General features: G+C 38.8%; 1 protein-coding gene across 1 annotated transcript in view; it reads right to left on the minus strand.

The window, feature by feature from the left end:
• LOC108668700 (putative neural-cadherin 2) overlaps positions 1 to 21,292 on the minus strand; it is a gene marked incomplete at its 3' end in the record, with an annotated part of 42,866 nt that extends 21,574 nt beyond the window's left edge. The window contains exons 1-19 of the mRNA XM_047879845.1: positions 21,202 to 21,292; positions 18,848 to 18,967; positions 16,630 to 16,745; positions 15,976 to 16,146; positions 14,455 to 15,093; positions 13,570 to 13,747; positions 12,434 to 12,667; positions 11,569 to 11,732; positions 8,261 to 8,413; positions 6,453 to 6,629; positions 5,803 to 5,937; positions 5,619 to 5,672; positions 3,882 to 4,095; positions 2,846 to 2,863; positions 2,537 to 2,712; positions 2,039 to 2,190; positions 1,407 to 1,560; positions 995 to 1,240; positions 152 to 585 (exon numbers count right to left, since the gene is read on the minus strand). Of these exons, the coding sequence (XP_047735801.1) occupies positions 152 to 585; positions 995 to 1,240; positions 1,407 to 1,560; positions 2,039 to 2,190; positions 2,537 to 2,712; positions 2,846 to 2,863; positions 3,882 to 4,095; positions 5,619 to 5,672; positions 5,803 to 5,937; positions 6,453 to 6,629; positions 8,261 to 8,413; positions 11,569 to 11,732; positions 12,434 to 12,667; positions 13,570 to 13,747; positions 14,455 to 15,093; positions 15,976 to 16,146; positions 16,630 to 16,745; positions 18,848 to 18,967; positions 21,202 to 21,292 (3,626 nt within the window). The remainder of the gene's footprint in view (positions 1 to 151; positions 586 to 994; positions 1,241 to 1,406; positions 1,561 to 2,038; positions 2,191 to 2,536; positions 2,713 to 2,845; positions 2,864 to 3,881; positions 4,096 to 5,618; positions 5,673 to 5,802; positions 5,938 to 6,452; positions 6,630 to 8,260; positions 8,414 to 11,568; positions 11,733 to 12,433; positions 12,668 to 13,569; positions 13,748 to 14,454; positions 15,094 to 15,975; positions 16,147 to 16,629; positions 16,746 to 18,847; positions 18,968 to 21,201) is intronic.
• Positions 21,293 to 22,481: the final 1,189 nt, after the last annotated feature.

The raw sequence follows: 22,481 nt of genomic DNA on the forward strand, positions 1-22,481 counted from the left end.
TACAATTTTCACAAGTCTCGATGCTTGCAGCTCTTTACTAAGAAATTTGTATATAAAACTCAATAAAACTCAAGGATTTAACGTTCTTAAAATATTTTACCTTCCATATCTGTTCTAAGAAAGCCGGATTTAATTGTTAATTTGAACTCACTTGTATCCAGGAGCTGAAGGCAGGCACTTGCCTCCATTAAGGCAGGTATTTTCATTGCAATCAACAAGTTTTCCGTTGACGCGCTTGTTCCTCATAGCGTGAGCATAAGGCGCTCGGGTCGCCGCCCCTTCTTGCCTTTGATCGTTCAAGGATTGCTCGCCTGCAAGCCTGGGAGATAAACCTGATGTTCCGCCAATCTGATCGTCCAATGTTGGGTTCACTTCACTGGCCGTCGAATTACTTATGCATTTGCAATTGGAGTCTAGGCTCAGGATCGGACCGACAAAGGTGGCAGTCAGAGTCTGAGTTATTGAGTAGCCTTCAGACAAGACCGTGCGGGGACTGCAGCAACATTCGCAAGACCTGCCGCAGTCTAGAGTGCCTGCTCTGCTCATCCCAGACCCCAGAATGCTCAGCCCGAGGTGCTCTTCTATCTGTGCCAATATTTGTAGTATCATAAAACATCAGGAAGCATTTCCAGACTTGAATATTGTTCATTGGATAAACAGGTCGATCATCAAAATAAAATCAAGATTATAAATAAAATCTAAGTTGCAAGTTGGTTCAAGCAGAATTTATTTATTAAAAGGTGCTCTTCTATCCGTGTAAATATATGTTGTATCATAAAACATCAGGAGGGATTTCCTTCCTTGAATATTTTGTTCACTAGATGAACTGGTCGATCATCAAAATTAATTTAACACTAAAAATAAAGTCTATGCATGTTGGTGCAAACAAAATTTATTTTACAAAAAGGTATGAATGGTATATTTCAAAAATATATTTCATCACATTTGAAGCTGGAGAAATCCAAATTGGTGACTTCCGAACAATTGAACGAACCTGTGCTTTATTCAAAGCGACAAACAATTCTAAAGACGTTTTGGTAGAGTCTGCGAGCCAGACTCTGGAGACATGTTCGTCTGAGTTTTGTCGGATTCCTTCTAGCGATACAACTTTAACCGAGGGAGTCCTGGGTTCATGAGTCAAAAATTCAGCGGCTGTCAAATTCAAAGAGAATCCGTGACTTGCGCGCCATCTTAGTCGAGTGAGAGTCACCTCGAGTGCATTGAGAAGTGAAGTGCCAGTCTATTGGGAACAAATGCAAACGGTAAAAATTATGACAGAAACCCACAACGCGGTTAAATTATAACAGGTCTTGTATGATGCTTATTCATTCTAAATGCAAATAAAAATTGAATAATTAATTTTTGCCGATAACAGGTTAGATTATTACGGAATAAAATAACAAGACCTGCGTGGTGTCGATCAACGCCGCGGGTTTAGCCGCGACATCTATAGGCGTGCTGTGGAGCGCCTGGTGCCTCGCCTGCCGCCCCACGGCCACGTTGAGGCTCGCCTGCACGTCAGGCGCAGGCGGCTCATAAATAGCGATGCTCAGACCGTAGCTGCGGGGAGATGAGTAACAGAGCGATGAAATATATATGTTATTATTGTATAAATATAGATTTAAAAAATCGGGCACGACTGGGGTAGAAGTTAATGTGTGCAACTGCATCATAGGAGCATGAGGATGTCTGAAGTTGATTTATGAATGCGTTAGGATGAGAGAAAATGTTATTTGCATAAAATATGTAGGAATTAGATTATAGACGTAAGCATCAATCTATTGAAAGAATCGTAACCTACGCAGTCGATAGAAAAAATAAATTAGCGTAAAATAATTGCAAGTGCTGATTCTTAAAAATAAGTCCATAAATCTCATCATGATATAATACACCGTAAAAATCAAAAAACAAATTCAATGTCTGGAAAGTTAACTGTTTGTGTTTATCTGCCAGAAGAAATTGGAGCCGAACAAACCGAGACCTGGTATTTTTTGAGCGACAAAATAATGTTACTGATAATAAAGTTGGCTGTACTCACCTGCCAGAAGGAGTAGCAGCTTCAGCAAACAAGTTTCCTGATCTTTTGTCCAGCACAAAATACTTGTGGGACCTCGACCAAGAATATTCTGCTTTAGACTCTTTTGAGGAAACTGAGCCTAGAGGAATGGCTTGTCCGATTTCCATCTCAGACTGTAAAAGAATTAAAAATTAAAACGGTTGGAATCAATGAACTGTGTTGTTGTGAAGAGCAACGCGAAACGTACATTGATAACACGCGGTTAATTGCGCTCTGGACAACCTCGGGAAAATTAATATGGAAGTATATAACTCTTCTGCTAGGAGACAATGAATCATTTCTCGTCACTTTTCAAAAAAAAAAAATATTTTCTCCGTATATAGGATTCGAATTGCACACCATTAGGAAAAATTGTTTGGTATTGAAATACTGAATAACTAAGCCTATTAAATTAAAAATGCGTAAGTAATAAATAATTTGATTGAATTTCATTCAATCTTTAATCTGGGATTTGCGTACGTTGAGAACAACAAGAGTGACGTCCCTGACAGCTATGGGGCTGTCCTCGCTGACGACGGCGATGGTGAGGGACACGGTGCCTGTCATGGCGGGCCGCCCCCCGTCAACTGTCAGCACCGGCACCACCAACGACGCCGGCGCGTCCATGTCGAGGCGGCGCTTTATTTTTATGCTGCCTATGCCGCCCNGCCAGCGGAGTCTGGAGCCGGGCAAGAGAGGAGGGTGTGAGGTTATTTTTATGCTGCCTACGCCGCCCGCGGAGTCTGGAGCCGGGCAACAGAGGAGGGTGTGAGGTTATTTTTATGCTGCCTACGCCGCCCGCGGAGTCTGGGGCCGGGCAACAGAGGCGGGTGTGAGGTTAGATTTTTTTAAATATCGGAAAATTGGGCTGAATGATGCGTTTAAATAATTAAACAATTGCAGTTATGTGAGATCAGAAGTTAAATGCACAAATTTTGATTGACATATGATGCTATTAACGACTAGTAATATTTGGTGATAGAAAAGCAGCAGGAGCTCGCCATAAGTCAAATAGATTAATACATAGTGACAAGAAAAGTAAAACTACGAGTAACTCTATAATTATCGCATAAAGTAAACGTAAACAGTAATTCCATGTGCAAATAAAATAAATAATTGTCACATTAAATTGTCATATTAGAGTATAAAACAAATTGACCACACCAGTAAGTAAAATATAAGTATTACAATATGGTTTTAGATTGCACGTCTACAAAAAGGCAAATAAAGAAATAGTGATGAATAGAATGTTATCGTTATATCTTCTGAATTTTATCGGTTGTAGTTCTATGCAGCAAATTGAATATATAAGATCCATGTAGAAAATTCCAAAATGACTGATTTAGCGGAAGAATGATCACCGAAACAATTCAAATTATGGATAATACCTTCGTATAGGATGAACATAAATGACACAAATAATATTCACCTCTCTTATATGCGACGCTGACGGCCTTTCTTATGAAGCTTGGAGCCCTTGGATCAAGCTGGGCGGAGAAAGGAGGTCCATGGCCAACACTCCAAGTATGGGATGAACACAAATGCCACAAATGATATTCACCTCTCTTATAGGCGACACTGACGGCCTTTCTTATGAAGCTGGGAGCCCTTGGATCAAGCTGAGCGGAGAAAGGAGGTCCATGGCCAACACTCCAAGTATAGGATGAACACAAATGCCACAATTGATATTCACCTCTCTTATATGCGACGCTGACGGCCTTTCTTATGAAGCTGGGAGCCCTTGGATCAAGCGGGGCGGAGAAGGGAGGTCCATGGCCAACACTCCAAGTATGAGATGAACACAAATGCCACAAATGATATTCACCTCTCTTATAGGTGACACTGACGGCCTTTCTTATGAAGCTGGGAGCCCTTGGATCAAGCTGGGCGGAAAAAGGAGGTCCATGGCCAACACTCCAGTCGTCGGGGTCGGTCAGGTTAAAAAAACTCGTGAAGCCATCGATGTTTTTTCTGTGCACGTTCACGTACGTGGGACCCGTGAAGATGGGGGCGTTGTCGTTCACGTCGTCGATTTCAACCTTCAATGTGTGTGAAAGAAAATATTGATATAAAATTGGCATATCATGCATTATGAATGAAAAATAAATCTCATGTAGAAAATTATCACTTTTCTTGAATTGGACAGCAAAAAAATTATCTAAATACAGTGATATATGAATTGTTTTGGTGTTGTTGGCAATTGAAATATATGTTAATCGTAACAGCGAATATATTTATATTTTTAGTAAGCTTTATTCCAGCGAAAATTAGATTTAAGTTTAATGCTGTAATTGAGAAGTCATCGTAATTCGGAAATTAATACAGCCACTTGGCTTGTTGGAGTTTTATTCTTGCCAATGTTCTTTCATTCTTAAGAGATAATATTAATCTCGAATGTTTGAACGTTGACAAAGTTCGACGATTCACGCGGAACTAAGTCATTAATATGTTGAAATATTGAAGATCAAGTGTTCTGTTAAAGAATGACTTGATATTTACAGTCTTGCCGCTTGCAGTTTTGCCACTCGCAGTCTTTCCACATACAGTAATGCCACTTACAGTCTTGCCACTCACAGTCTTGCTATTACAGTAATGCCACTTACAGTCTTGCCACTTACAGTAATGCCACTTACAGTCTTCTTGCCACTTACAGTCTTGCCACTCATAGTCTTGCCACTCACAGTCTTGCCACTTACAGTCTTGCCACTTACAGTCTTGCCACTTACAGTAATGCCACTTACAGTAATGCCACTTACAGTCTTGCCACTTACAGTCTTGCCACTCATAGTCACGCCACTCACAGTCTTGCCACTTAAAGTAATGCCACTTACAATCTTGCCAATTACAGTAATGCCACTTACAGTCTTGCCACTTACAGTCTTGCCACTTAAAGTCTTGCCACTTACAGTCTTGCAACTTACAGTCTTGCCACTCACAGTCTTGCCACCTACAGTCTTGCCACTTACAGTCTTGTCACCTACAGTAATACCACTCACAGTCTTGCCACTTGCAGTCATGCCACTTACAGTAATGCCACTTACAGTCTTGCCACTTACAGTCTATGCCACTTACAGTCTTGCCACTTACAGTCTTGCCACTCATAGTCATGCCACTCACAGTCTTGCCACTTACAGTAATGCCACTTACAGTCTTGCCTCTCACAGTCTTGCCACTTACAGTCTTGTCACCTACAGTAATGCCACTCACAGTCTTGCCACTTGCAGTCATGCCACTCACAGTCTTGCCACTTGCAGTCTTACCACTTACAGTCTTGCCACTTACAGTCTTGCCACTTACAGTCTTACCACTTACAGTCTTACCACTTACAGTCTTGTCACTTACTGTCTTGCCCTTTACAGTCATTCCACTCACAGTCTTGCCACTTGCAGTCATGCCACTCACAGTCTTACAACTTACAGTCTTGCCACTCACAGACTTGCCACTTACAGCCTTGCCACTTACAGTCTTGCCACTTACAGTCTTGCCACTTACAGTCTTGCCGCTCACAGTCTTGACACTTACAGTCTTGCCACTCACAGACACTCACAGTCTTGTCACTTACAGTTACAGTAGCGGACGACTGGCGTGGCGGCACTCCGTGGTCAGTGGCATGAACCACTACATTACATTACAGTTTTGCCACTCGCAGTCTTGCCACTTACAGTCATGCCACTCACAGTCTTGCCACTTACAGTTACAGTAGCGGATGACTGGCGTGGCGGCACTCCGTGGTCAGTGGCATGAACCACTAGGCTGTGCTTGCTGATGGCCTCTCTGTCCACTAGGCCGATGGTCCTGATGGTCCCTGTGTGGTCGATGCCGAAGTGAGGACTCGATCCTCTCCTACCAGCGAGGCTGTAGCGAACCAAGCCATTCCTGTTCTGTGTTCTCGACATAAAGCGGTTCTGCGTTGTATTCTTGTAGTTAATGCAGTCAGGAAAGAATGCTTGAGGTTAATGCTTAGGAATTATGAATAAATTGAGATTACGGGCAGAAATAAATATCGCTGGAAATATATATGTATGTGTTGATTGTGCTATGGCATTAATTACATTTATGTATTAATCTATTAGATTAATAGATTATTATTAATCTTTTATGAAATTTATTACACCATGTTATTTGCCCAGCAGAATATAGAGTGAATGAGTGAATATAGAATAACTGAATGAACCGTTTCGAAAGTTACTACTCAAGGAAATCTTAAAAGAAGGAAGGTTTTAATTAATCCGCGTCAAAAGTTACGCTAGAGCAAGTTTGACACTGTCGTTTCTACTATTTTAAATTATATTAGCATTTCCCTTATTCAGCAAAACCGAGTATAAGCTAACGCAACCAAATAAACATTTAGCGATTCGCCTCTATAGAAGAACTCAAGTATCCCTCGTTTGCTCACCTCGTCCAGATCGAAGGCAGGCACTTTTGCCACCACCGTTCCAAGATGCGCGTCTTCGCTGATCCGCACGCTTTGCTGTACATTTTCGAATGAAGGAGCGTTGTCGTTAACGTCTAATATGCGCACTATGACGGTCGCTTCGCCCACCCTGTACTTGTTCTCCCATGCATCCGTTCCCTAAGACAGGCAAAAAAAAAAAAATTAAAAACCATTCGGATGGTATACCTTGAACTTCGATCTTTATACCTTATTCATTTCCACCATCCAATAAACTTGGATAACCTAGAGTAAGAAGAGCAAATGTAATCGACCGCCAGAGTTGAATGCATGGTGTGAAGTCAAGAGGAAGCATGTAGGTTTGCATTGTTTAGCATATCGTTCTTGCAAATATCATACATAAACAATATATTTCTTGATTTTATATCTCAAACATCTTCTTTACATAATAGTACGTAAGAACTTGGTTGCATTGCGCGTTAAATCTACGTCTACGAAGACGATTCTTTAAACAAATTAATAATAAAAGAAAATTGCCGAAGCGTTGAGAAATAAAATCAGATTACATGAATGTGTACGAATGATATTCGCATAATCAAGTTACGGGGCTGAAATAGCGATTTTTTAGAGAACAGAATGATTGAATTATATTGTTTACATTGTATCATTTCTATGAAGCGGAGTTTCAGTGACTATCATATGGTCAATCCTATTTTATAATCTTAATTTCTTAAGGGGGAGGTCTATACTCCGGAAATTTTTTTTTTGTTTACGGACAGATCACTCTGAAACTTGGTACACATATGTAAAACAGAATTCGAAGACATTTTTGTTCGTGTGATTTTTTCGGAAAAATTCATAAAAACGTGAAATTCATAGAAAACGGACAAAAAGGGGGTACTGTAGAAATCTATCTCCTCCTAGGGTTTTGAAGCTACAGCGATGAGACATATACCATTCTATTTGTAAAGACCATATCAATCGAGTAACGAAGCCCGATTTTTTATTTTTGCCTTAGTTCTTTTTTACATGTATTTTTCCATTTTTTTCATTTTTTCTCATTTCCCCCCCTTCTCCCCCATTTTGAATCCAAACTATGCACAAATCCAAAAAAGGCTTCGTTCCTCGATAGGTATGGTCTTTACAAATAAAATGGTATATGTCTCATTGCTGTAGCTTCAAAACTCTAGTAGGAGATGGGTTTTCCGTGACAAAAAGTTGAACTTTTCAGGACAGCGCGACAAAGGTCCGCGCGCCTTGAAATAGACACTCAATGTAGCATAGAGACCAAACTACAGGCTTCTGTAGCCTAATTCCCCTCAAGGAAGCTAGCAGCGACTTGCAGCACACGTCTCCATACGAAGCGAACAGGGTAACTGAGCCTTGATGCCAGATACACCAATATATGTAGTCTTAGCGAGTGAATTAAGTCCTATCTATTTACTGAAGGAAATCCACCCCCCGCCCCCCTTTGAAGAACAGCCGTGTGCGTACAAATTCACTTACAGCGATCGCAATAGTACCGTTGAAAAGCTCAAAATGTCAGCTTTAAGGTGAGACTAAGCATGTAACTGCAGCGCAACTTAAGTAGAAACTATATTTGAAATGCTCAGCAGCTAATTATCTTGTATCTAATTACTGAAGAAACTCCCCCACCCGCCCCCCTTTAAAAAGCCGTCATGTAAGTAAAAATTCACGTAGAGGGATCTCAGTTGTATCATTGGATAGGGCAGAATGTCAGCTTCAAGATGAGACTAAAAACCGAAAATGCCAAATCCGAAAATTTTAGGGTAGACCTCCTCCTTAATTACCTGATCGGTGACTTGAACTTGGAATCTCAAGCCGTCCTTTAGGTCAGGGTTTTCATAATCAAGAGGAACCAGACTCCTGAGCTCAGCGCCATCACCAGCTGTTCGCCCTTCTATTTTCACCATCTGCCAGCCCCTCCCACTATCCGGAGCTACCTGAAGGAAAATATGTAAAAATTATGTTTAAAAATTTTAAAGAGACCATTGAAAGAAAAAATGAAATGCGCTTGCTTGCGTTCTAAAGCATGAAACATATGTTGAACAAAACAATTCTGTTATTCGAACCACAGTTTCAACTCTGATGGCAGAATATGAAGAATAGCAGGACTGAATATTACAAAAAATTGATTCTCATCCCAACACAGACAAAATGCCCAGCTTGTTGCTTTAAAACTCTCTTAATGAAATATGTATGTGTCTGTCCTTCACATCAGTGAAGGACAGACACGGTTTCTCTATCCCATCATGTCAAAATATAAAAATATGGTAAGTTTCGGTGCTTTATCATACGGCTAGAAAAATGAAAACGACAATATATCCATCAGCCCTGAGCATTGACACGAGGCCTTATTTGCTCGTGATATTCAGCTATATTTGAGGCCTGTAGGAAAATGCACCGAAAATTTTCAGGTCACAGAATATGAAAATTGAAGTTCAGAAATTGAAGAGATCTCGGTGTAATGATATTCACAGCGACGGTTGGGAATTGTGTTATTGTGTAGGCAAATGTTGTACGGAAATTCAAGGAAACAAATTTTTTGCCTTGGCGTATTGAGAACTGAGAACCATTGGAACAAATTTTTTTGAACATTGATGTAAATGTGGCATCATTGAACAGCCCTGGAGCTACATAAAAGATAGAGAAATGCGTCGTAGGAGGACGATGGCCGGGACATTTCCAAGTTTGTCAGCCCGCCACCAAGACTTGTTTGTGAAAGTAATTAACTAAATTATTGAATAAATGCTACCTAAAATGGCATACCCTCCTTCGAATTTTATTCCCGATTACATTATCACGTAGGAGAAAATCCTGAGACAATTATCTAAAAAATATAACTCAATACTCACTGCAGTGAGTGACAGAGAGCGCATTTTCTTGTCGACGAAAACGTGAAGTCACGGACAGACGGACGGTCAGACAGACGGACAGACAGACGGACATGACGTGCACAATAAGGCATTTTTTCAATAAATGAGAAAATGCGCTAAAAAGTAATTATTTAAATTTGTAATCACTTGTCAGATCTCTATGTTCATTGTATCAAAACTGTATAAATTTTATTAAATTATAGCATATCCCGAAAAAAAAACTGGGAACACTTTAATTCGTGGTCATTAAAGTTAAATGCCGTAATTGCCCTAAAACCCTTTGATGCAATTTCTTATTCGCATAGAACTACTCGTACGGAAAATTTCTTATAAAATTAAAGAATTCAAAATTTTTCTTACCGCCAAATCCTTTAACAAATTTTAAAATTCAAATTCAGAGGGAAACTCATCATTTCGAGACCGCATTAGAATATCATCGCTTCATTTAATGTTGACAGAAAATTAGTAGCTCCCTTACTAAACCGAGTTAAATTACTCGTATGCGACAGGTAACTCGTTTCTATAATATAAAAATTGGAAACACATAAAAGTTACTCTTCGATCAACCTAATTCGTGCAGAGAAATATTGTAGTTGAATGCAGAAATGAATACAAATTAATTACGTATATGGTGCCATCTAAACTGTATTTGACTAGAAACTTCTCCACGGCCACTACAGTCATTAAGGTCTGCAACGAATTGGAATCAATTAAAGCTAATTATTGCTCATAGACCGAGCAGGCCTTGAAGAACTGAGCCTCTACAGCCTCAGACATCGCGCACCAAGTTTAGTTTGAACATTGCTCGACATAATTATTCAAATGCGGTACTTCCAATCTCATTAAGGAACAGATTAATTTAATTCATCATCAACGTTCGTCACTGTTTATTAAATTGAACAATTCGGATGAGTAAATATTTGAACGGCACAAATTCTGGTAGGATTGAACAAATCCACGGAGATGACTCCTAAGATTTAAGTATCTCTGCATACAAAAGCTGTTTAACACGTTGACTACGAAGTGGTACATATGCGTACCACGAAATGTATTTCTTCAGGACGTAGTGGTACATAATCCAGGTTGCCTAAAATTGGCCAAATCCGAGAATAAAAAAGGCAAAAAAGGCCGATAAGTCAAAATATACTAGTTTATTTGTAGGTTCTGCTATAAAAATTCCATTTGTTTTATTTTTGCACTATTTCAAATTTAATTAGGAAGTATCCCTATCTTAAATTTTAGCCGGCCAACGCAATTAAGAAAAACTAAATCACGGAATTTGTCCAGAAAAAATGACCGTCTGGCAGCCCTGTTTAAAAAAAGTACAAAAATGAAATAATAGTACAAGATGAAGCAATCGTAGTCAACGTGTTAAAATGTAGACTCCGAAGTGGTACATATGCGCACCACGAAGTTTATTTCTCAAGGACGTTGTGATAAATAGATTAGGGTTGCCAGATGGCCTTAAAAACGGCAAAGTCCGCGAACAAAAAAGGCAAATAACTCAATATATAGTGGTATATGTTTAGGTTCCATTGGGAAAATTCCATTCCATTTTTTTGCAATTTTTTAATTTTAATTAGGGAGAACCCCTGTTATACGTTTTAGCCGGCCAATACAATGGAAAAAACTAAATCGCAGGATTTGTCTGGAAAAAAGTCCGTCTGGCAATTCTGCTTCATAATACTAAAAACGAGGAAACAATAGTACAGGATGAAGCAATCGGAGTCAACGTGTTAATGTTGATATTATTCTCAGTAAATTGTTGCACGGCTTCACCTTGAATGAAGTTTGCATTAGGCTAACATTATTATGGTCTAGATTTTTGTCCTCCTTAACCTCTGAAAATGGCAAAAGTGCTAGTCGAAGCAGATACAGCAAAAAACACTCAGATTACTAAGAGCTTAGGTTGAAAGTGGTTAGTAATGTTAACATCCAAAAGAGTAACATAATTCTGAAAATATTCCTAAAATAATTTCGGAGATGAGGGTAATGGTAAAGCAAAGACTCAAGAATGGACAATTAATTTGTACTAGTACTAGCTTATCGCCGAGGAACAACAGGGGAGTAATATTCAAATGACCCGTAATTATAGAAAAAAAACAGATACTACAATGTCAGATGAGCTGCTCTGTGAAGTCAACTTTTCTTCATGAATCTAATAAGTTTATTAAGATAAAACAGATATCTCTGATGAAGAGACATTAGGCAACGTAAATTACCCTGTAGGCCAAACTGTTGCGGGTGTCGGGGTCCTTAACAGTGAGGGTTGCGAGAACCTGGTCGAGGGGCGCGCCCTCGGTAACCTCGACTGTCCACTCCGCTCGCCCCCACCGCGGAGGAACGTCGTTCTCATCCGCCACTAACACCAAAACTTCACAGGAGCCTGCAGTGGGCGATAAATGGAGTCGGGTGAGATGTGTGAGAAACAGAGGTAAAGATAAAGATTTTATGAGATTATTGTTCAAAAAATTATAAAAAACTATTTATAAATAAGGAAATATTTCTTTTATTCTAAATATGAAGACGCTCAAAGTAAACGACTGCCTTTAAAATAACTCTCAGGAATGATTGCTATATAAATATCCTCAAACTGCCTTTTTTGCGGAATTTTTAAAATTCATATGATAGAAAAAACTCAAAATTTCACAATGCAGTTCATAAATAACTCAATGCGGAGCTCATATACAACGACGGGGGTTAGGAATTGAATGCAATCTTCAGCAATCTTCATGTTTAACGATACATTATTCGAGTCATAAATACATATTATTCTTACTGGTGATGAGTATGGACGTGGAAATAAATCTTAGCAAATTATTCATCAAAATATTTTCAATATTAGTCATGGAGTTATTGCTTGAGCTTAAAAAAGTGCAAGTAAATATACAGTTGTCATTTATAATTCATTATAGTGAAATTTGTCATGGTAGGAAAATTATTCATATTAAGCACTGGAAATACTTTTTGAAAAGTAATCTGTAGGTAGCGTTTAAATTGTATTTCACCTTGTCAGAGTGAAATTACTTTAAAATTACCATTCAATGTGCCATAAGATTTATTTAGTTGAAGTAGACAATTGCTAACCTTGCAATCCACCTCCATCTGTAGCAGCAACAGTTAGGCTGTAATGACTCGCACGTTCTCTGTCCAGACAACACATGGCTGTGCTGATGCTGCCTGTCGAAGCATTGACGGTGAAAATTGCCAGGCCAGTTTCTTCGTCCACAGCATTCTTTTGCAGCGAGTAAATCAGCTTAGAATTGGACCCTTCGTTCTTGTCGTCGAAGTCTTCGGCTGTTATCGTGACTACAGGCGTGCCTGGTTTACGGCAGGAAGCAAACGAGGACGGTTATGGCGATGGCAAATTCCCAAGCGACGAGCTCTGACGGTGAGTGCAATATGTTCAAAAATAGTAACCTTAAGGAAGAATCAAAGCACTTTTGTTTGCAGAGAATAAAATGCTTTATAGGGAAAATGATGCCTTAGCATTCTTCAGTTGCACGAAATTCTTTGAAAGCGTCGCGACGACGTTAAAGGCCTCCATTAGAATAATGCACTGACGGTGCATCATCAATATGAAAGGTTCAGAGCTTTTTGCAAGCTGTCGATTGCTGCCGAACAAAGGAGCCTTAAGGGCTTCCCAGCTCATGAGAAAAATGCTGTCACAATGAAGTCAGCTTGATCATCTGTTGCCATTGTCTTTAAAGGCACTGATCGCAAAGTATTCCTGTATTCATTATTGTTATTATTATTATCTTTATTATTATTATTATTAATATTATTACTATTAATGCTATTATTATTGTTAACGAGTATATTAATTTAGAAAAGTTTAAGATATTAGAGTTCAAAGTAAAGTTTAAAGTTTAGTTTCTATTAGCTAAAATGAACACATGAATTAATGTTGAAATCACTTCATTAATACTTCATTCATCAATTCATTAATAATACATTAAACGATTACCAAAAAAATCTGTGATGCATTTTATAATACGTTCGTAATTTTCAACGAACGAGAAGTAGTTTCCACAACCATTGAATTGGTATAAACCTTGAGGCTTGTTCACCAATATAATCACAATTTATAAAAAGAATCAAGAGAAGCACAAATGAATTCCACTCGTACTACAAATTTCTTTTTATCCCAAGTCCGTGAACGGATGGCTCCTACAGCCAAAAACTCACCACTAGGAGAGTTCTCAATACAGCAAATAACTCACCGCTAGGAGAGTTCTCAATAACCGTAGCCTCGACACGTGCAGTAAGAAACACGGGTGCGTTGTCGTTAATGTCTTTGAGGTTGACCACAACTTCGGTGTCGGCTTGCAGCTCCCCGTCTGACGCGGTCACCACCAAGCGCCACGTTGCACGCCCGTGAGGCGGGTCGCGATCTAGGGGCTGATGAAGGTGAACAATGTTATAGAGTTCAACTTTCCGGGGGTGATCGATATTTTTAGAACAATCGTTTGGCAATCTAGGAATAGTACAATCATGATCAGAATATTGCACTTGTAGAGTAATTCTCCATAATAAAATTATAAGAGGAAGTCAGTAAATTAACGAAAACGTTCGAGAAGTCATTTGGCGCTCATATAGTATTAATCAGTGGCTGCTGAACCCGGCCCTGCTTTGGATGGATAATCCCTGATATATGTAAATTCTGTTATGAAATCCCATTCTTTATATCGATTCCTATGATCCGGTTTCCTATACTAAAATTCTCACTGATTTGGTTTTCAATGCTACGTCAGAAATTTCCAAATTTATGTAATGCATATTTAAAATATCCGTTTTAGAGCTGGACTTTTAACCTCTTGAAAAGACCCGTTTGGTCCTTACGTGACATGGAATTTCCATTATAAATTTACTTATTCCCTTCCCGTTTTATAATGTCTCATAGTTCCATTTATATATACACACGCAATATTTCCAGCATCATTATTTAAACACACAAGTATTCACAGATATTTTTTATTGATAGTTGTGATCCTAATAAATATTTCATTATTCTCTAAACGCTGTCACTTCGATGAGCATATAAATTAAATAACGATAAGCGCCACAACATATCATCGAATGGCCAGCAAAGATGAAACAATTCCCACCTGCATGACGTTTATGGTGCCTGTGACCGGATCAATTATGAAGGCAGCTTCTTTTCTCTTCTTCGATGAATGAGTGTCATGAAAATGTTCATTTTCCGAAAGTAAATCTGGATCTATAGAAGAAAAGTTATGATTGCCTTCACTGGGGACTGTGTTATGCAATGTCTTAGAAAGGCCTTCTACAACTCTATTAGAATTGTGTACGGCTGATTCTGGGATATTATAAGTAGAAAACCGGACCTTTCCAGCTATATTCGTTCTGTTTATTGCACTTGAGTCACTATTTACAGCTAGTATATGGCTATTTAGATCTATTTGATGACTCGCTATGGATGCATTGGCACCATTCACTGCTACACCTCCTGGATCCAGGAGAGGTGGCGACCGGTAATGTCCTTCGTTCTTCATAAACAAAGTCGCAACTCTGCGCTCGGTATTCGGTTTATGCTGTGCGGCTCCGTCACGGTGCATTTTTCCTCGTCGCTTGGGGCCATATTCGATCGAGGAGGATGCGGCTGAGATCTTCATGCCGGGGAAATGATCGGAGCTTGGGAAGTTATCAGAAGCTGCGGTACCGTCCCCAGAAATAGAATACCGCAGCACTCCCCACTCTCCCTTGTCTCCATCAGTAGCTGTGACCTGCCCACGAAAAAGTTTTTGCGTTGTTTTTACGATTAAGTGTGAATAGAGTTGACAGAAAGCCCTAACTACGACAAAAACAACAGTTATAATATCATGGAAACTTAAATAGGGAGAAAATATTAATGAACGCAATACGATTTGCACGGTATACAATGTCAAATATCCTCTTCTAGGATAATCCTCCAAATTATCCCTCGAGTCCCAAGCTTACTTTATAATATCAGTATTAATAAATAAATAAATTAATTAATTGAAATAAAGCAACAGAAAATACCACAAAACTGCTCAATATTTTCAATATTCGAATAAAAATATAAACGGTTTTGAGGTCAGCGTCATCATCTATTCAGTCAGTGCATCCTGTCAGTCATCCAATCAGTCAGTGCATCCAATCGCATCCTGTGAAGTCCGGTGGCCGAACTATCCAAACTTGCTCAAGTACACGTAGCGGCCTACGCACACGTAGCGGCCTATGCACACGTAGCGGCCTATGCACACGTAGCGGCCTATGCACACGTAGCGGCCTATGCACATGTAGCGGCCTACTCTCACGTAGCGACCAATTTCTCGTCTGGGATTGAAGGGTCTAGCCTGAGAAGCCGTCAGTGATTGGCCGATGGAGCCAAAAAATCTTGACTATTTATGATACTGCGGCCAGAGTCAGAGGTACATTTTGCACATTTTATTCGCCTTTTAATTCCGGGTTAAAACACAGGGAACAATTTGACCAATAGTATAGAACATGTCAAGCATATTAATCAAATGCCGAAATTCTTCAATTTCAGGCCGCATCTTCATTATTTTTGACTGAATTGAGATAAATTTATGATCTAGTAATTGCGATGATTTGTGATGAAAAAACTTACAATATAAACTGACCGTAAATACGGGCCTGGGCAAGTTGTGGTTATCTTCTTCAGTTATTTGCGCCTCATGTCGCTGGACGGCGAAGACTGGCGAGTGATCGTTGGCGTCAAGCACCTCGACTGTCACGTGAGCTTCGTTGCTGCCGATCTCATCCTTGCTCGTTGCTATCACCGTCAGGTTGTGCTGAGGAAAGGAAAAGCCCGCTTATTCTAAACAATTTTGGAAAAAATTCAATTGAAATTTATGCATTTATAAAACTATATCATCGGCTGAATATAATATTTTCTGTATTATCCGTATTATTTATAATGTTAGCGCAAAGGAATGATATTCAGCATTGCCAACGTGCGTAAACAATCTTGAATCTATTCTCGTTGGATCATATTCATATATTTCTGCCGAAACGTTATCCCAAAAATACAATGTTTACCAAATAATCCCTAACAAAAAATAGTATGTCCCACCACATACAATTCTATCCATCAGCCACTCCGTATTCATATATAACCACCTCAACTTTCAGCTCCCATCCACTTTGTTCAGAAATGATCTCCATGCAAGTCTCAGCGCAATTTCTTCATCCAATTGACTTACAGAAACCCTCGCGTCGTGGCTGCTGCCCTCAACCAGCCCTCTGATGGCACGGCACTCGAGTCTCTCCCTCACCTGAGTTTGGTACTCGAAGTCGAGGGGACCAAGCAGCTGCAGGGCGCCTGACTGAGGGTCCACTCGAAAAAGAGGGGAAGCGCTGTCGCTCACAAGCTTGTAGAGCACGGCCGCCTCTACCGGGAGAGAGTCCAAGGTTCTCGTGATTATGCGCAGTTATATTGATTGATAAGAAACGTCTGCGTAACTGCCCGACATTAGGAAAAGTTAACAAATTATTGCTGTGGGAGAGGATAAGCCATACTTGGCGAAACATGAGCAATGAATTTCATTACTGTTTCCATTTACAAAGTCTCGCATAGATCGACTGGTTTCTCAGGGTGGAATAATTCGACACGCGTTGTGGTTCTTGCCAACGGTTTCTGGCAAGTACGAAATGTACTTGACTTGACGTTAGTTAAATATATTAAGAATAATTCAAACATATGAAGTTTTTGCCCGATAATCATTCAAAGTGCAAGGCAAGTATCGCAGGCAGAGGTTAAGTGAATAAAAGTCACTCAATTATTGAGGTAAAGTTCTGCCTACGGGACTGGTTCGGTACCTCATCGTCAAGTGCTGCCTCGCCCAGCTAAAATGCCAGGGTAAGTTACGGTTCCGGACATATATGTATATAGGGTCATAACCAATACCTTACTTTGAGAGCACAGGCGAAAAGCCTTAACAACTTTTCTAAATACTTCTTATAAAGCGGATAACGACGGCAAAATAAATTTCTAAAGTTTCCATCATCGGCAGAGGTGATGAATGAGGGAAAAAATAAAGTAACCCCTAGGATACAAAAAAGAATAAAAGTAATAAACAAAAGCCAAAAATAGTGAATGCTTTAACGTACCTGGAATATTGACTGGAATATGTAAAAAATTGACCGTTAGGCTATCTAAAAGCCAAAGTTTGTAAACACAGAGAACGGAAATTTGAAATAATATTATAAGCAGTAATTACTTGTTAGGCTCAAATCAATTTTTAATTACAAATGAGCTTTACTTTGCAGATTGGATTTGTAGACAAAGTAAGTAATACTTTTTTTCTGTACTTGGACTTGATTCAGATCTGATAAGAAATAACTTGATTATAACTGAAAATTGAAATAGCAATACCCTTTAGGACCATATTTATATCAATGTAATGTTTGTTTAATTTGTTCATGAATCAACCTGCTTACCTCGTTTGTCTTCAAGAAATTGCGGGATACCATTAAGAAGAGCTAAACTTTCTTTTTTTTCACGGCTCAAAGTTAGCCGTGCGAACATATTCATTCCATAAATAATATCACGAAAATTCATTGATACATTGATAATACTATGGTCGCATCTACTCTTTCTCATAATGAACTCTTCACGAGAATTAACCTTCATTGATGATTTAAATGAATAAACCATTTAATGCAAAGCAGATTATTTACGGTGCAAAAATTTGTTCAAGATTACAACTAAATCTTTGAGGCCTATTGAGCATATTTATCGTGATGTAAAATTACATTATGTTATAATGTTAATAACACTGGTGCCTTTAGGGAAGCCGACCGCGGCGCTGAACAGCATTTCCAAGGCAATCTCTGAGGGTAATGTAATTTTATTTCGAAAAGCTTTCAGGAAGCACGAAGTTTAAACTTGCGTGCAAAATATGAAGGATAGAAAATTCGATCTATATATTGTCAAAACTTTTCGCCGATATCTAAAATGCTAAAAGCTTAAAGGTTATTGTTGAGACTGCTTAGGCAGGTAATCATAATAATAATAGAAAACTAAATTTCAAACTTTAAACACATTCTATATGCTGTAATTTTGATTTGAGGAAATAACTTCTAAAGACGTGGGTCTTTAACACATAAATCACAAGTACAGAACATTTCAAATGTAAAATAAAATATTTAACTGGAGTCAGGCAGAAAAAACAGATTTCTTCAAGTTTCATAATTCTAAAGTTAACCATGCGGTAAAATGTCAAAATTGTAATTAGACGATCAGCATATGACAATTCTGCGCTTGTGCTACAGATATATTTTGTCGAGTTAATCACGATTATAGCTGCATAAATGGAAATATGCATTTTCATCTAACACCGAACGTTCAAGTGTATTTTGTGATCTAGAATCAAGAAAACAGAAAGCTATTGATAGTTTCTAAAAACAGTACCAAAAAAATATTATCCGATAGAATAGACTAGGAACAAAAGTTACTTCATAGGTTAAAACTACGCACAAAATTTTACGCACCCTCATGGGGAGAAACTGCCTGTAGTAGAAGTATGGTGCCCGGGGCGGCCGCCTCAGACACCTGGACTACGTAATTCTTCTGGCTGAACTGAACCGACTGGCCGCTCATGAGCTGCGTCACTGCAACACAAGGTTTAGTCTGCAGGTTGTGTTCAAATTTGCATTAAGATTTACTTATTTGGAGCTTTATACTGAGAATAGCATGCGAATAGTGAATGTTAGTTGGCGCAGAATATTATTCACTTGCACTGATAATTAACCTCTATTCATTCACAAACATCAATTCCCAGTTATTTTCCTTTATAACACTCAACTAAATTGCTCTCAAATAATGTAAATAGGTCGGTAAAAATATGAGTCAAAGCTCAAATGGTAGGACAAAGGCATTAAACAGATTTGATTGGATTTAAAAGCAACCATGATAGAATGTTTGATTTTTGTATGCCTTACTTAGCAACGAAAGCTCAAATTTCTTATAACTTGAATTCGAAGACCAAAAACACGAATTAATGGCAAAGATTCCATGCTAGCAATACAAAAAGTTTTCACCCATTCTTATAATCCAATTATTGAACTAACATCAGCCTGTCACTAAATCATTACCGCGTTAATTCAGTATCACTGCTTGCCTATAAGAACAAGTTTTAAACTTTCCGAATAAATCGATGGATTGACCTTAATTACTAATTAAGAAACATATTTTTACGCTGTAAGTAAAAGAAAAATAGTCGAGTGCTAGTGTAAATCATTTTCTGTCTTTTATCTCTAAAGTCGTAAAAAGTTTCATATGTTTTTCTACACTCAGTTAGAAGGAAACTTAATCGAAAATTCTCCACAAAACGGTCGCTTATAACAGTCAACACCGGCGCAGCATGATTGCCTCTGCAGATTGATCACTTGTTTTCATTTCAGGCTGCCAACAATCTATCATAAGAGAACGATCGTATTCATGGAGACTGCTGCTGATAAAATACGAAATACTTTTATTCTGTGGATTATATAAACGAGTGTTCAGGCATCGGATAACTCGAATGTAGTAAAACATTAAAAAATTATTTAGAAACGCATTGAAGAAATAAATAACTTTTAGCTGCATTGACATTAAAAATAATAATGTATAAAGAGAGCCAATGCGAAGTAAAAATTAAATGTTTGATCGTTAGGTATCAACGCTTCCCAGGAAGTTTTGAGTAAAAAGTACGAAGGAAAATATCGAATTGGTTTACGTGAAGTTATTAAAAATCTAAAGTTGCAATTATGACTGTAAATCTTTTACACTGATGTTTCCGTAGAAATAAAAAAATATAATCGCGTACGTTTACGTTTATCCACTCTTTTCAGCGCATTTTATAATTTATGAAAAAATGCACTATTATGCTCGCCATGTCCGTCTGTCCGTCTGTCTGTCCGTCCGTGACTTCATGTTTTCGTCGACGAGACGAAACATCGCGTCTTTGAAACGTTCAGCTACACACACTAGCTGTTATTCAATTAAATGCTTATCAGTAACTCGCTACGTTGATCTACTCTTTTTTCTAAAGTTTGTATGTTTGTTAAGGTGTTAGATGGCGTCCTTGAAACATGCCGCTACACGCACTAGCTGTTGTTCAAGCGCGTATCCACGATACCTACATTGTTGGAGTACGGCCGGGATCTGTAATCGGGCTCGAAAGTATGACGTCACGGCACCGAATTGCCAGATGCATTGTGGGATCGGCCGCCATATTTGTAGCAGGGTCTAGCTTTCGCTTACGTGTTAAATCTACTGCGATCATCTCTTTTTGAAGTTTTTGCTTGGAGATGGGACGCTACTGCACCGTTGTAGGATGTACCAGTCATTCTCACGGCCATTTAAACAGAAAAATATACAATGGAATGCGTTTATTCAGTTTACTAGACGTGAATGCCGTGTATATTGTATCAGTTTATGGCTCGTACGTGATATGCGTATCGCATATCAGTTTACCAGCCGTGAATATTCATTATATACGATACTATACATTTTTCAGGGGCAAAATCTGTTACTTGCCTTTAGATAAGCTACATAAGTAAGAATAAAACGTAATAATATTTACAGATCAGATAACATCGTCATGATCCATTATCCTGCAGCGATGATAGTGTTGTTGCAGTTGGCTGGTTTTGTTGGAAGATCAAAATGATTCTCTTTGTTCTATAACTTCAAATGTTTCGAGTTCTTTACATTGCCAATATCGGAATCGGTATTACTATGAGCCGTCCGAACCCTGGCTACCTGGTAAGCCTTGATAAAATTCTGCCCTTTTCCTCTACAAAAAGGTGAAAAGGAATTTTATTTTCCATTCTTATAATATTCCATTCATCAGCATCATTACCTTCGTCCAGTTGTACTACCAAACCATCTCTACCAGGTACATCGCCTTTCTTGATTCGTTGAAGTTTCGTTTCTCCATCGCCTGTACCCATCCATCCACAAATTGTTTGTAAGCTTCAAGCGTCTTGTATGCCTTGAATTCTTGCAAGGTGTATTGGCTGACCACCAAACGCCAAATAATTTAGTAAATCACCGTGTTAAACGGGAGGCAGGCTTGCAAAATCTGCACATCACGGCTTTGCCGGCACTTCGTTGGCATCAACATCGTTAATGTCGAACAATTTTCTTAAATATCGGTCTCTCACTGAAGGAAAGAGTTTTTGACAACAGCCTAATCCTTTCTGATTTGTTCTTTCTTTCTCTATTGCTATCAAAACGTCAAAATGTGTAGGAACGATAGAGTAAGCTGAGGCGCCAGTGTGATACAAAGATGGCGGTGTAGCAACGCGGCTAACGTGGATACGCGGGAGGTTGGCGAGCCGATTCCCAGTAGTGGAATCATGTGACCTTTCAAATCGTTGACAACGGGGGTTTGAAATAAGAAATACTAATTATATACCATCATTTAGTTCAATAATATAAAGTGAAAATTCGAAACTCGAATATCCGTCAATCGTCGTTAGTAGGGCTTGATGATTATTTGATTTTGATTTTTGTTGGATGGGATCATTCTCTTAATTATTAACAGATATAATTAACAACATACCAGTTCTGTTTTATAAAAAAATCTCAGCATAATTAATCCGAAGCAATGGCTGCTAAAGATCACTCGGAAAACGTTAAACCATTTTACTAATGTTCAGGACTTGACAACAATGGCTTCATTTGATGTAGAAAATTTGTTTACAAATATAACACTTCTTGAAACTATTGAAATCTGCCTCAGTTCTTTGTTTAAAAGTGTCAACAACTGTGTCATGGGTGTGAATCGCAACTGTTTTAAATCGCTTCTTGAATTTTCTGTATTATGCTCAATTTTTGTATATGCTGGCAATTTTGTAAGCAAATTGATGGTTTGGGCATGGGTACCTACCCTCTTGTCCATGCTTTTGCTAACATTTTCATGTGTTTTCACGAAGCCACATGGCTGGCCAATGGTCCTCTTGATTTCAAGCTAATGTTCTATTACCGGGACGCAGTATAGACCGCTACATAGCCCTTGCCCACAATTCAATATCTATTCCTTTCCGCTCGTAATCACGCTAGAGGGCATATTAGCCTGTGTGATTAAGTGCCTAAAGCCATAGGCGTCATTTCCTTTCCTGGATATGAATCAATCAG

Source organism: Hyalella azteca, unplaced genomic scaffold (genome assembly GCF_000764305.2).
Source record: "Hyalella azteca isolate HAZT.00-mixed unplaced genomic scaffold, Hazt_2.0.2 contig3953, whole genome shotgun sequence".
NCBI lineage: Eukaryota > Metazoa > Arthropoda > Malacostraca > Amphipoda > Hyalellidae > Hyalella > Hyalella azteca.